The sequence below is a fragment of the Haemaphysalis longicornis genome, unplaced genomic scaffold (genome assembly GCF_048455015.1).
Source record: "Haemaphysalis longicornis isolate Haplotype H1 unplaced genomic scaffold, Haemaphysalis longicornis Haplotype H1 scaffold_2, whole genome shotgun sequence".
In the NCBI taxonomy this organism is placed as follows: Eukaryota; Metazoa; Arthropoda; class Arachnida; order Ixodida; family Ixodidae; genus Haemaphysalis; species Haemaphysalis longicornis.
In genome coordinates, this window is record NW_027526295.1 from 202351757 (window position 1) to 202367340 (window position 15584).

Sequence of the window (15584 nt, forward strand, 5' to 3'; positions counted from 1 at the left end):
CAGCGCCGTTATCCGCTCACTGCTGCCCCCCAATGCGTTTCAAATTTCCCGCCTTCGCAGTGCTCGCCCGCTCCCTGTCTGAAACTGGGAAGCGGAAGTTCTGTTCTTTTTGCGCTTGCTTTAATTTTGTATGCTGGAGCTGTTTTGCGTCATTTCGAACGCGCCATTTTTTCTTGCGCGGCTGGAGCCTTTGTGCGTCAATTCGAACGCGCCATTTCTTTTTTGCACGGCCGCTTTTTTCGCTTGCGATCGTAAAAACAACCCCAACAAGCGTTCCTAACTAAATAAACGCGGGGGCTGCAAGTTACATACACAGATTTTGCCTGAAATGTACCTGCAGTTTTCTTTGCGCTAAATAACGGGGAGATGTATGGCAAGTGCCAGCGGTTCCCGAGGTTTGAACGGTTATGACTATTTAAACTGCGTGCTCCCTGACCCCGGTACAGAAGGCTCTACTTGGGTCCGTTATCTCGCTGCGCCGCCTGATTTCGGCAGTCACATCGACCGTTAGCAAGCTAAGACGACAAGGCGAGCCCATAAAGTGCTCTGCACTTCAAATGGAGTAGGATGACCCACTCCGTTATCCGAACCAAACCATTTATGAGACTTCCAAAATAATTAATAAGTTCTCCGTTAAAGGTCTGTGGAGCACATTTGGAAATTTGAAATATCCGCTGATCCAGACCCGAAAGCCTTCAAACCCTGTGGCGTTTACCTGCTGCACGCAGCGACACGAATGCTGAACTGTCGACAAATCGAAACAGTAAATGGCACGAAGCGGGCAGATTTGAAGGAAGAAAACAGAGGCAGAGAGAAATGAGGATCCGTTTCGAACCAGAAGCCGGTGACCCGCACTCGCCGAAGTGCGTCGGCATGGTACATTACCAGAAGTTGAGCGAGTCGAGCGAACAGTTTTATGAAAACGAGGCGCATGCGCACACACGCGTAGGAAGGGTGGAGAGATGCGGATGCTGCACTCCGCGAACAAGGAGGAGGAGCTCGGAGGAAGGCAGTCAATCACTCGCGTCTGCCCAGCGAAAGAGGTTGCCCGAGACCGCGCACTGCTTCCGCTAGCTGTCATCTTCCCCGGCGCTGCTCCGCGTTTCCATCTACTTCTTCTCGAAGCAGGAGGCATCTGCGGATTACGATCCGGCGTAAACGACGGTACTTGCTGAGGGGGAAACGAACGTCGGAGCTGTTGAGTGATCGGTCGTACGTACGAAGCGGCAGTGCCGAGTTGTACTGTATCTCCTTCTGCTGCCTCGCTTCTCTTCTCACTCTGTCGCTTTTATTTGCCCCAAGTCCTGTTCTGTGTTGTTATATTAATGATAGGCTAAGAGCTTCATTTGTTTTGGTGGTCCTCTAACAAGTGACACAAACCGGAGTTGATCATAGCTTCGACATATGGATACGCACTTAGCGGCCAAGCTTTTGCGCAAGTGTCAGGTGCCGTTCAGTGGCCGAAAGTTCCGTAATTGTATCAGTAATGTCAGGAAGCCCCCGAGGGACTTCCTGTTAATCCTGTTAATACGCAAGCGTTCTTTGCTGAGTACCCCGGAGAACCAACCATGCAACGCACTGCATCTGAACAAAAAATGCATAATTGGCGACATTAACATATTAAATCGTTATACTAGTGTCATAATCATCATAATTATAATAATAATCATCATTATCAGCCTGTATACGCCCACTGCAGGGCAAATGCTTCTCCCATAGATATCCAATTGTCCAGGTCCTGTGCTAACTGCCGCAAAATTAATCCCCGCAAACTTCTTGATACCCCCTGCTTAGCTAACTTTCTGCTACCCCCTGCCGCGCTTGCCTTCTCAGAGATCCACTCTGTTACCCTTAATGACCAACGGTTATCTTGTCTTCGCATTACATGCCCTGCCACGCTCATTTCTTCTTCTTAATGTCTACTAATACGTCCTTAACACGCGTATTACAGTAGTGTAATTTGGGATAAGTGGTCAAATAGAATTAAATAAGCCAAACAATTCAAGAACAACTTATCAAGAATAATTAGAATGAACTAATATATATATATATATATATATATATATATATATATATATATATATATATATATATATATATATATATATATATATATATATATAAATGCTTGCAGCAATCCTAGCACTTCAGTCGGGAGGAAGATGATAATGGTAATAACGAGGGGTGGTACTGTCTAGGGAGAATGCGATGCGCCCATACGTAGGCTGATTACGTTCGGAGCCCCTAAGGAGAAACGTAATGCCAGGAGCGGCTTTTCCGCTTCTACGAAAAGACGCATGCTCTCGTGTTCCAGCGAGTCGACTTGAAAGAAAAAAAAATGCCTGTCGTGACTGTAAAGGAAAAAAATGCACGTCGTGAGACGCATAACGGGAAAGCCACTACGGAAGAGTTTACATTCGTATTCATTCAGAAAAAAAAAGATTTATTTGAAGTCTTTTAAAAGAGGAAGTGAAAGAGAACGGAAAAGCGCGCTCCGGAACAGCCGTGAGGGAAGTCACGAAGCAAAAACAATTGCGTTTGAAGCAGAGCCAGCAGGAAATTGTCAGATACGCAACGTATGCAATATTTGCCGGTCGCTGGATTCATTTAATAAAAGAGACGCGCGCTATCTGAAGTCGATATTTAATCTGAATGAAAAAGGCACGAAAATGAAATGCAGTAAGTAGGTTGCCGCTTTTTGCTCACTCCAGGGTTCGTTCGGTACTAAGTAAACGCGGTCAGAGGGAAAGAAAAATTGTCTTTAGCAATTTTGATGTTGCGCTCTTCAAGAACATTACGCTTATTACGTGCACGGAGGTTATCTAGAAATCCAGCACCTGCATTTTCAGGGATATGTACGAAAAAATCACAACCCAAAGCTAACTTACCAATACATACACACAGGTGCACGTAGTAATTTAAGAAAGATAGCACAATAGCACAGCAAAGTAATTTATCATTGACCGTGCGTCAGCGCTTGATGCGGAGCAGCCTTTTAATAGCCAACTTGCCTGGTGCGTGACACAACATAAAAGACTTTCGAGATATCCGCAGAAGCGAAGTCACGAAACTACAGGTCACTTGCTGGTTGACTATTCCGTGTAAAAACCGCGGTGCAAGAAAGACCTCGCATTGGCATAGCAGGCGGTCCCTTTTTATTCTTGTTAGGCACTCGGTCACAACAAAAGAAACAGAGAAATGAAAAAAAATATCGTCCTATCTCTTCAAAATTCCTAAATAGCTCTCTGGGCGACAACACCCACGTAGGTGGCGCGTGTACCCACAGCTACTGCGTAGAGAGAGGCGGAAGACGTCGCGGGGCTGCTCTAGTTATTCCACGATAACAAAAGAGACCCATCTTTTTCAGAATGAGAGTTACAGTATAGATAATGTTCAAATAAAAACGTCTCATGTGTTCGGGAAATGGAGTGCAATGCAACAGAAATAATAATAATAAAAAACACGCGCGTCATTTACTTAGGCACGAGTCGGCCACGCCTCGCTCTGTATTTAGGACCAGCAGATAGCGCCGCCATTCGTTTCCGAGCCCGAATGTTATCGCGCATTCGCGAGCCCACCATCAATCTTCCCCGCGCCCCCCAGAGACCGGGGCCCGAAGCGGCTATGCAACCCACTCACTTGGCTGCGTTCGCCATGTGGGGAGGGTGGAACTTCCTGCACCAACTTCCGCACTGGCACAGCTTTGTGATCTACTGACTTTAGTCATTTCCTACGCTCTGACCCAGTAAACTTCGGTGCACTGCAGTGAAAACTCCAGTTGTGGGAGGATGACGTCCCACTGGCGATGACGTCAGAGTATAGCCCCTGTTGCCTCCACGGTTCCGACTGTATACGCCCTCGGCGCACGGCTTATTGAACGAAATTTGCACTCACCGCTGGGAAGCTCGACCATCTATACTACATATTGATTCTGCTCGAACAGGCGAGAGCCACCAATAACGATATTCTGCTAAAACACTGTACCTGGAGTGTCAGTTTTTTTCCTCAGTGAAGTCCGGCGGCATGGATTCCCTTCAAACAGCAAGAAGACCCACAGCTATAGCTATGCTAAATTGGTTGATTTTTGGTATTTGATGCGCTGAGGCTGCACCTGGGCGGGCTATGAGACGTGCCGTAGCGGAGGGCTAAGGATTAATTTCCGCCTCCTGGGGACCTTTAACGTGCGCCGAAATCTCGACACACGGTCGTTTCATTTTTCGCCTACATCTCAATCGCAGCCAACGCGACCGGGATCAAACCCGCATGGTTGATGGTTGGGCTCAGCAGAACAACGCCATAGCCACTGCGAGCTATGAAAAAATCACTGATCTCCTTTAGGAAAGTAGACTGCACTTTGAGTATTCATCTATTGAAATAATGAATAAAAATACGGACGGTACGTTATTGTATAATTCAACGAGCCTGCAGGACTCTAATATTCTCGCATTGCGCGCGGATAAGCGAGCGTATAGGGAGAACGCACCGATCATAAACGAAGTCGAAAAGCTAAAGTGTCCTACGTCCTGCCTCAAGAAGCTGTAGAAAGCACCGTAGACCCGAACAGCTTCTTAAGAACGAACCGTCACACCGTAGACCCGGACAGCTTCGTAAGAACGAAAACAGTGTAAACTTATTCGACATGAAATAAATACGTTCAGAGATGTTGCGATTGAAGCCTTTCCAAACGACTCGCACTTTTCTTTTTATCAGTGTACATTTGGACGGAATGACAAGCACAGTGTCTTCTACCGCTGAAATGTGCCAGGAAAGGTGTACACATGAACGCACGAACTTCTCGGAATTCAACCCGAAAATAAAGGCACACGGATGTTTTGCCCCCCCTCCCCCCCTCCCCCCCATTTTTATTCAATTACAACAAAGAAGGGTAAGGGCAAACTGTTTTCTTTTTATGCATAAATTCCCTACATTTCTACATCATAACCCGATCATTCACGGACGCAAGATCAATCCCACAGGTAATGTTCACAGATTCGTCTTTGGCACTTATCACTGTCAGCCCCACTGCCCTCGTCACCGCCATCCTGACTTAGTGCATTCTTATTCTTGAGGTCTGACCGACATCAGAAAGCCTGTTGGTTATTTCCAGTTTGCGAGCACGGCATATGCCCTTTTAATTATTCCGAGCGATCCAGCGTGCGCTTAGGAGCTATTGAGCCACCGCCATGCGTTTAGGTCCCTTCATTGGACATCCTCCACTTAAAAGTCCTTGATAAGTGGGCAGTGTGAGGACTGCCTGGGACCGAGGGTATTTTAAGAATACGCGGGAAATTTGAGCGCCGGATTGCGTCACGAGTAGTCTTCAGGCAGTCCGCGAGTGAAAATCTAGGAGCCCCATTGCTTTCGTACATTTCCCAATTGACCATGGCAGCGCACTTCAATCGTATGCTGAGAAGACGGAGGTTTGATTCCGGTGGGATAAATTTTCTTTAGGAGAAAATGTGTCTGGGTTGCTCTTTCCGTAAAGTGGAGCGTTCACTTTCGTAGAGAGTTCCGGTATAAAATGTGACTGGTAAAACGCATCCTGCGTTCACAGAAGAAGAAATAAGCTGCACGAGCGCGATGCTTCAACCTGCGTCTATAGCTTAATTGGCTTCACAGCCCAGCGGAAGTGACAGCGTTTCTGATAGTCTCTATGGTTACGTGTGTGTACAGCGCGTGGCCAGAAGATAGAGACGAAGAAGCGACGAAAAGGAGTGCCAGGAGGTCACTCCTATGCGGAGCTTTATGCTTGAGGGCGGACATCAGGGCATCTTGTTCCGAGCGACCTTGCCACGCATAAACGTAACGGCAACCTAATAGAAACAGCAGTAACTATTCGAAACTGCAAGGAGCTATAAGACGGATGTTTGCGCAGGTTCACGCGCTCACCCCTTTGCTCCCACCCCGCCGTGGCATTTCATTAGGGCATTAGGATTTCAATGGGCAAAATGAGTTCACGCTTGACGGCTGTCGTGACAAGAGGCACGAAGCACGTTTTGGCGACGTTGGGTGTGCGTTCGCTCTCAAGGCGGTAAACAACCCGTGGTATCCGGTGTACGAGGGCTCTGAGCCATCAGAGAGAGAGAGAGAGAGGAATAGTCGACGCGTCGCCTAAGCGTCCCTTTTTTACATACTCCCTCCCCCCTCCCATATCTCCTTTTCTATCTTTGCATTTTGGCGAGCGAAAGTCATGAAGAGTACCATTCTGTTTTGCGACTCGCGCCATAATGGCCGCGGTGTGTCGAGGAGAGATGTTTATGTCAGGCGTGGAATTCCTCGTGTACGCTTTTTGCGGAGCTCCGCGCAGCACGAACGATCGAAACAAGAAGCAGTAATGGTGGCGTTGCCAGTGTCTCACCTGCTACCCTTTAACGCGGCATTTACTAAGTTTTGTTGTGTGGAGGCATGTAATATAGCACAGGTGATAAACCCAAGTCAAGGTCTTTCAAAGAAAGCAACGAACCGTGGTGCGTTCTAAGCGTGACAATCTAGGTCGTTAACAAAGTGATGAAAACAAACATGAATTCAGCCATCCAGGAAGCCAGCTATGTTTCAGGACCTACTATCCTCTTTTGTTGTTGTTGACAGCTTTAATATCAGGCTGGGCGTCGATTAAAAATTTTAATCTGGTTAATAGGCAGGCTTTACTCGATTTACTGATCGGCGTCGGAGGTTTATAGAGAAAAAAAGAGAAGAATAGTGCACGTTTCACGGTTGCTTTTTCTGCCAGGTGATCTACATACTCAAATTGGGATAATTTCAGGCCTTGATAGATAATTATTTCTTCTTCACGTGAAAGCTCTGAGAAACGCTTTTTGGCATTAGTATGTTTCTAGGCCTGCTGACAGATATTTCAGATGGGGTAAACAGAACATCGCCATGGCGCTGATGCGTCCGTGACGCTTCTAAACGCGTTCGGCATTCGCATTATTTCTGGAATGAGAAACGCAGGCGCTCGACGTCATTGGATGAGACGATTAATCGTTGTTTACGTATGGCCGCGTTAGACTATACAGCGCCAAAACGGTGTAAATGCCCGCTTTCCCATTTTCTCTACATAGACAACGCTGTGTTTGTATAAAGAAGTGTTCCTTTTTACGTCTCTCCTGGACATAAGGGAAACAATAGTGGCGCTATTCATCAAAATATAACCTCTGAGCATACTCACACCATTTGCTGTTGTTACGTGAGGCGAATTATTTATACGCAAGTTTACATTCTGGCATCGAATTTCAACCCGTGCACTCTTGGTTTATTTTCATCGCATGACTTGAATCGATTAACCGGCTAAAATGTGATATCTAGTAAAGCATTAATCGGTTAATCGGAAGGTTAATCGATCAATCGCCCGCCCCTAGTTATTATATATATATACGTTATCCCGTTACACCTATACGTAATACAACGCACTATTGGGGGTTCCTACACCCGCGTTGCCGGATCATTGGTTGCCCTTTTCAAGTGCGAAATGCTTATGTTGTTCCGTTAATAGACCGAGTATAGCACCACACCGTAGTGTTTCACTTTTGCTTTGATCCTTTTCGCGAAATGTTGCTGAGGGAAGTCACCTGGGAATGGAAGCGACATCTCTGCCTACTTTTGGAGTTGCTGTGTGTATCGTGGATTCAAATAAAAGCAGTCCATTTCTCATTAGATTCGCGGCGACGCCCGCGCCGTCGCGTCTACGCTGATAAGGCCCCCGCGTTTCCTCTCTACGTGACGGGAATAAAAGCGCTAGTGTGTACTGCGAAGTGCGCGCATTATTCCCGCCGAGGTTTCGGCGACAGCCAAGTTCTTCTCCAAAACTTTTCGTTTTATCGCCTCTGCATTTACCGAAATGGAAGCTGGCAGCGGACGCCATGATACGCGGGGAACATTGGACCGTGAAACCAAAGCTGTTGTCTCGATATCACGCTCGGAATCTTGCCCGAGAAGATTCAACGAATAAAACGCTTCCTATAATACAGCCCCGGTATGTTAAATTTCTCAAAACGCGAAATGGGTTTTCAAAGGAGTCGCTAATACCGGAGAGTAGTCTCTAATACCAGGAACGGTGGATAATAGAGCCCCGTTATCGGCATATATAAACAAGAAAAGAGCTTATTAAATAACGAATTTCTCAAACAAAATTTATCGTTAGTGCAAATGCCCGGTAGTTAGGATAAACCGGTGCAGTGCTTGAAATACTAACTCCGGCTGTATGAGACGATTTAGTTTGCGTATTTAGTTGAACAATATTGTCACGCACAACAACGCCATCAAAACAAAAGCGAAGCAGACTGTTTATTCTTAGCAAGTTGTAAGTGGAGAGAAGGCGAAAAACCGGACGGTTGAATTTGCTAGAACACGATGCGAACCTCCTGTTCACTCTATTTTTAACCACCGAAGCGTTCATTAAAACCTTGCCTCGCAGTTCTCGCACGTGTCAATCATAAAGCAGCCATTGCAAGTACTAAAACTGGTCCAACTTTCTTTTTCATATGTAAAGAGCAGACAGGCGATACACAAGAAGAGGACAACAAGATAGCCTGAGAGGCGCGCTTTTAATATGAATCACGTCCAACTACCTCAACTTTCTGTCCTACCAAATTTCTTTTCTTACGGATGCAGATGCGCACCTATATTACCCTGCCTCAGCATGAACCACTGTTTCCGTTTTAACGATAAAAATGTGGGGAGACCGGATGGTGACATTGTAAGAGCGCGGATTGTGACATTGTAACTTAGGCACGACAAGCTCGTCTGTGTTAGGCGCGGCTCGTCTGTGTGAGCAGTCCTCCCCTGACACCTGCCAAGGCATAAAGCGCGCGCTCTCGACCGATAATAATCTCCCAACTTCGAAGCACCTAGATGAAGCTATCTATGACAGCTTTCCTCTCTCCGAGCCGTAGGAACAGCCCTCAACTTATTTTCAAGAAAAAAAGGACATCAGGACTGCGGCTTGGGCTTTATTTATTACGAAGTCACTCTGGAAGCTCGAACTCAATCTCTCTAGAACACCGCGCTTATGAGCACTGAATTGCTTAATAAGCGTGCCGTCTTTTTAGAAAACCCTGGTGACAGCTGGTAAAAGAAAAGAAGAACGCCTCCTCGATGGCGTTCATTAGCACAGGGGCAAGTTAAAAGCAGGACAGCCGGTCGCTATTGCTAATTTTCGTACTTATAGAAAATTTTGTTTAAATGGACCTCGCAGGCTTTCTGTTTTCTTAAAGCCCCGAACCGACCTAATGGTGTAGAAAGTTTGTTTTTAATTATTCACATGAGGGGTGGAAGCGAGGTTGCAGCTGAAGTTGTGCTTTTACAAGCCCCGTTTCAAGCACGGGTCAAGTACAGATCAAGGGATAACAACGGGCAGGCCGATAGGCAGCGCGGGTAAAGCAGTGTCAACGTGGCAATGGCAAACGGCGGCCACCCGTTACTTCGAAATGGGTTGGCCTCACGTTATACGTACTCCCGAGGAGCAGGCAGCTTACAACTACAACCAGCGACGCCACGAGCAAAAACGGCAACTAAAAAAAATACCACAAAAACGCAAAGTATAATAAAAAAAAAGCAGCTGACAGTTACCATACTCCCTAATACGAAATTTGTGCGCAACGCGATGCAGTCTTCTCGGTCACAGCGCATAGCTGCTGCGTCTCAGGAAGTATTCTTACTCCGTGGTCTCAGGAAGGGATCGCGTGATCAGCGAACGCACGGCGACGCGAGCTACCCTGCCGCTATCTCGCAGCGCGTCGCCGTCACCGAGCATATTGTTGCAAATCGTGTTTGAATCTCCCGCGCAAATGTCACGTGGTTCGTATGGGCCAGAAACGGGGTAGGGGTGTGTGGCGAAAGTGTGAGGGGGATGGCGCACATCGACAGTGACGCATAGCGAAAGTGTGAGGGTGAGGCAGTGAGAGCTGACGCCATAGCAGCGCGTGCCGCCTTCCCCCTCACACTTCTGCCACGCGCTCGCTCTTCCTCCGTTTTCTTTCGGCTTTCAATGTCCGGTTCAATCGCTCGTTTCCGGGGAAATCACCGTCACCGCCAAACCACTGCACCGGGCGCCAAATTGCGGCGCACTAAAATACTTTAATGAACCATAAATAGTATATCACACGAGTAAGCACTGGCCGCACGTTACAGATTCGCTGGTTAACCACCAGTACGGAGTGCATAGACGATTTTTTTGCCAACTTTTTTCCAGGTAAAGGGTGGACTTATATAGCGGACCTATTATATACTGGTCAGCCTAAATTTAACTCGGGACACACACAAACGAAATACGAAAAACAACGCTTCGTTTTTGTGAGGTAAATGGACAAAGAAAAACTTTTTCTACCCGCTGTTGCACTATGATAACATTCTTAGGGAGTGTAAGGTACAACGCGAGGCGAAATAAAATTCAGTTGGTAGTGTAAGAGCTGTGCTTTGTTTTTAGTTTGTGTGTGTCCCGAGTTAAATTTAGGCTGACCAGTACATAAGTCATGATGATCCAACTAGCGCACATTCAGCCGTTTCTGCATAACAGGACGACTTATGATCCGGTTTTTATGGCACCATTCCTCAGGGATCTTTGCCAGCGGGAAGTAACCAATACTACTATCTATGGTGGAGTTGAAAAGTTTTCGCTTCTCATGCCTCGGGCGCGTGCCCTAATACCGGCACTTCCACTCCAACCAGTAATGTTTATCCCTTCATTTCGTCTTTTTCTGAGAAACATCCGCCAAGGCCTGCTTCCGATTCAGCAAGCTCAGGCGTGGAATGAAGGCGTGTTAGTCTCTGCATCACTACGGCCCCGTGCGAACGCCGCTAAAGAGATCTAGGGCTTCCTGTGGGGCTTCATTTGAGAGGCTTAAATGCTTAAGCCTACCCCCTTCCCCCCTCCTCGACAAGGTCTCACATTATCCGAAAGCAATCTTCTTGGATAAAACACGCTGTTCGGAAAGTTGGTGCATAATGGAGATAAAATTAGAGCGGGACTGAGACCACGACAAGACAGTGCTTGTCCCGTCGTCCTTTTCTCGTCCTTGTCTCAGTCACGCTCTAATTTTATCATCAAATCTGCTTGAGCTGCTTTGACACCGTCGTCGCTACGGCATAAATAAGAGTAATAGATCTTGCAAGGGTTAGGGCTTGGGCGAGTTGGTTCATGATTATAAAAGGGAAAACAGCGCAAACTCAGACAAGACACAAGAAGAAGGAGGTGACAAACACGAGCAGAGCGCTCGTGTTTGTCACCTCCTTCTTCTTGTGTCTTGTCTGAGTTTGCGCTGTTTTCCCTTTTATAATCTTGAGTAATAGATACAACACTTCATTCGGTCACCAAACGCTAGCCCGCCTGTTATTTATAAGCGCTCATGTCCTCATGTTTATGTCAGTACAGCTGTAGCTGTAAATGTGTGACGTCCCTCTGCTTCACGCAAACAGAGTACAAGGCGGTATTTTTGTAAAGGATGCTTCACTGCGATTCTGGGCCTAGTGATAGAAATCCAGCTTTAAGAAAGCGTACCTTGAGGAGGTGAATGTTATTTCAGAACACAGCACACAGCACAAGACCATTTAAAAACACAGCCCGCCGGCGCTGTTTTGGGTAAAAATAAAACTCCGACAGCGCGTACGCACCCAAGAGATTGCGAAAAGCTTTGAATGCAAACCCAACACCTTGTTCTGTGAACGTGTTCCAATGTGAAAAGTCGTGTTACTGTCACAAAATTTGGCACCGCGACGTGATGTCTGCCGCCGTGTACGTCAGCTTTCCATGGACGTGAAAGCCCAGCGACAACCAATGTATAAACACTTAAAAAAGCTTTTTGCGAAACGTTCAATTTCGGTCCTTGTCAAAGCGGAGGGAAATCACCGGTCCACGAGGAGCTTGTACTTGACGACCGTCAGGTAGGTCGTCGAATTCTTTTCAGGGGCTTTACCGCGTACATATACCTTTCCGTATATTTTCCTTGATGGCCTTGGTCGTAGGGCGTAGAAAGACATCTGCCCATATATACAACAGCCTTTTATTAGATAAAGGACTTTTATTCTTAAAAGGCGTTATGGCATTGTATTTAATCACGTGTCCCACGTTACGGACGGACGGACCGAAGCCGCCGAGGTGTGCCTGCGCAGAACAAAAAGGGGGTGGGTATTGCGATTCTGTGCAGTGGCTTGTTCATTTTATATTCAGATCGCCGACCGCGCAGTTGGTATAGTAGCTGCCGACTCGACGCAATAAAAAAAGGATGCTAGCGCTATTGTCCAGCCAGCTCGTTTTCAACAAATGATATACCGGGTGTGATTCGTAACGACGACAGCAGCACTGGTTTTTTTTTTTTTTTCGATTTTTGAGAATGAGGCAGTAAGCCGTACGCTGGAACTGAAAATGCCGTTGCAGTCTATTGGGTTTAAAAAGAATTTTTAATCTTCATAATGGTACTGTGTGCACGTGAACGTGTGCGTTTAGACCAAATGTTGAAGCAACGCAGAGAACCGCGGTGGGGCTAGCGAGTAGGATTATGCATAACAATGAAGATGCTAAATTCGTCCGGCAGGCCACGAAATAGACGTAGTGTGTGGTGGCGTTGTTTGGTGTACGCGGTGAATTGTTGTCGGAAGCGTGGTGGATTATTTTTTGCGTTTCCGGGCGTTATGTCGCTTCCGTTAAACTTATTTATTTGATACCGGAATGCAGGCCGCAAATACGCTTTCTTGTATTCGCATTCAAAGCGGGAAACGAAGACAGAAATTGCGATAATGTCACCAGGCCCAACCCCACACGGAATCACTGCCATTTTCTGGCTTTCCAGGAAATGTTCGAAAGTAAAGCTCGGAACTTCTTAATTCGGTGTCATAATAAACTGTTCAGGTGAGGTTGGGTAACGTACTGTCTCCGTACTGTACGCGCACTCCCTGTTTACGTCAGCACTGCCAGGCCGCGGAGAGGATCGTCGAATTCGCCAATATAGACTAGCTGGTCCGCTTCTCTTCTCACAAATCCCGTTTTGGATAACCGTATGAAAGTGAGCGGTGCTAAAACATTTAGTTACACTGCTATGTTTCATGGGACGCCAGATGTCTCAGAAGGAGAGTTTGCAAAACAGAATTCGAACGCGTTTAAACATAATTCGTCCGAGAAACTGCCAGTTTGATATCATTAGCCTCATAATTATATCTTCTGGGCAATGATTGCAATCTCTTCATCGTGATTTTCTTTTCTGTTTTGTTTCATTCGTGCTATCGTTCACTCGCTCATGACGCGAACTTTTACAATACTTTTGCTTTCTGTGCGAAGTAGGACTACGAAACGGAAGTCATACATGCATCAAATAGCTATAATTTCGTGCGAAGTGTACTGGAGAAATTCAAATGTTGTAGAACAGTTGGGAAGCGGTCCAGTGGGTACATAATTTCGAAACGTGAAAACTGCATGGACGGGCCATGACAGTGCGCAATTCGTCTTCTCAGTCAGTTTACCCGTTCAGGCACTGTGTTTACATTTTTAAAAAATAATTTCACCCACGCAGTCCCCAATAAGGTGTCAAAAGATGATATTATATTATGGCAGAGACACGGCGTATCCATGTCACAGCACGCACTGAATGCCCAGAGTGCGCTGTTTCCCGTGTAGGTTCTCCCAAAATCGGCAGTGTCTAGCATCCTACACTCGAGCCGGTTGGAGCTTAAACACTGCTTTCTTTTCTGTCCTCGAATCAAGTTAAAAGGAAGCGTTGAGTATTTGGCCAACTTGGCGGCAAAACTATTTGAATTTACAAACACTCGTGCCCTCCTTACCTTATTGTCGAGCGACGTCTTCTTGACGACTTTTCTTCCGCGCAACTCCACATGGCATAGCGGAGGCGAAGCCTCTCGTTTTCGCTGCTCCGGCGAGGCCTTGGCCGAGGCCGAGGCCTGGCGCCGAAGCTCGTGGAAGCGCGCCACCTTGCCCGTCGACGTGGGCCGGAACACGGGCCGGCCACCGGTGTCACAGTCTTCGTCGTCTGTGGCCCCTTCGTGCATGCAGCACAGGCCGCCCCGAGACAGCTTGGGGGACGAGCCCGCAGCTACGGCGGTGGAGGCCACGCGTACTGCCTGTTTGTGCACGCACGGTGGCGCCGATGGAGAGCCACAGGGGCTGCCCGCACTGCCACTGCTACTCGTGCTGCCACTACTCCGATTCAAAACCCCCGCCGTGGCTGTCGTCTGGTGCGATGCGCGCCCGCCCGGTATGTCTCCGTCAGCGGACGTCACCGCGCAGCACTTGTAAGCACGCGGCTAGGACGCGACCGGCGATCTAATTTCTGATCACCTACACACACATCAACATCCTAGGGGCAGGTGCAATCCTCTGTTCGCGCGTTCACTGCAGTTGCCGAATCAGGCCTGTTGGAGATCGTGCCATCAACGGAGAATCCGGGGCGCTCGGGTCAGAGACAGGGTGACGAGAAACCCTAGTCCATTCGCCGTGCTGGTGTCTTCGAGGGTGCGAGTCGTTGGCTGTTATTCACGACCCGGAGAACACACTCGCAGTTTCTGTTGACGTCCAGGGAGAGCGACCATCGATGCAGCTGTCAGGAATCACGGAAAAGAATCTGCACTAACTGAGGCAAATCACACCTTGAGGAAATGCACTCTTGCGCGCACAGACAGCACTTTCCTGCGAAGATTCTTCCTCACTCAGGCCTACTCCGCGTTGAATCTGCCTCCAGACTTGAAGAGTAACTGTCCGGGCGAGCAGTTGCCAAATGGCGCGCACAGTGAATGGCAGCTACTTCCTGGCGCTCCAAGTTCCGAGTGCAGCAAGCGCGTCAGGAGTTCCCAGCAAACGTTCCGTGATAGCCACCTCTGCACTCTTAGCAACGCACCCGTGTTGACATGGGATCCTCACGTGGAAGGCGACACGGATCGAGAAAAAGAAAATGGCACGAGAATTAATCCGAACGACAGCGAAAGGGCAGGCGCGGGTGCACCGCCCAGTCGCCCTTTGACCTCTGCGGAGCTCGAGAGAGGGGAAGGCAGTTGATTGCCTGCGCCGGCAAGAGCAGCGGCTCGGTGCTACCACACGCCTTCGCGCATCGCGCGGCGCAGAGAGACAAGCTCGCTTTCGGGTGGTGCGCCCTCGCCGAGCGGTCGACACGGCTCCCGCTGCTGGCTGAAGCACGCGTGCTCGCTTTTAGAGGGCGCCGGAACACTCCCGGGAGCGCGCGCGTCACTTCCGCCTCTGGCGCTATCGCCCAATGGGACGAGGTTCGCGCGATGGTGGCGCCCGTCGCCCTCGCCTTCGTCCACGTCTCTCAGCTGTTTCCCGCCGTCGCTGCCGTCGCTTGGCTCGCTGGGCAACCAGAGAGGTCGGAGCAGTCAGACGCGCTGGTGCGTGCGCTGGAGCGACACGGTGTCTGCGAAGTGCTCCCAGCTCCCGCTATGACAATTCATCTGGATACCTTACGGCTTCAACGTGCACTCTATTAGCGCTATGACAGTTCCACTCGATACGTTAGGGTTTCGGAGCTGGCAGGGTATGTAACGAACCGGGAGTGTTTTGTGAAGTAGTTCAAGAGTGTAAGCAAAAAGTGTTTATTGAAAGGCCACTCAACCATCGTTACAGCCGCTGT

The 15584-nt window shown here is 48.2% G+C and overlaps 1 protein-coding gene across 1 annotated transcript in view; it reads right to left on the minus strand.

Annotated features, from left to right (window-relative positions):
* The window catches only part of LOC144169797 (phosrestin-2-like), a 239963-nt gene extending 224828 nt beyond the window's left edge, over positions 1 to 15135 (minus strand). Inside the window, exon 1 of the mRNA XM_077699156.1 lies at positions 13768 to 15135. Within this exon, the coding sequence (XP_077555282.1) occupies positions 13768 to 13992 (225 nt within the window). The 5' untranslated portion in view covers positions 13993 to 15135. The remainder of the gene's footprint in view (positions 1 to 13767) is intronic.
* Positions 15136 to 15584: the final 449 nt, after the last annotated feature.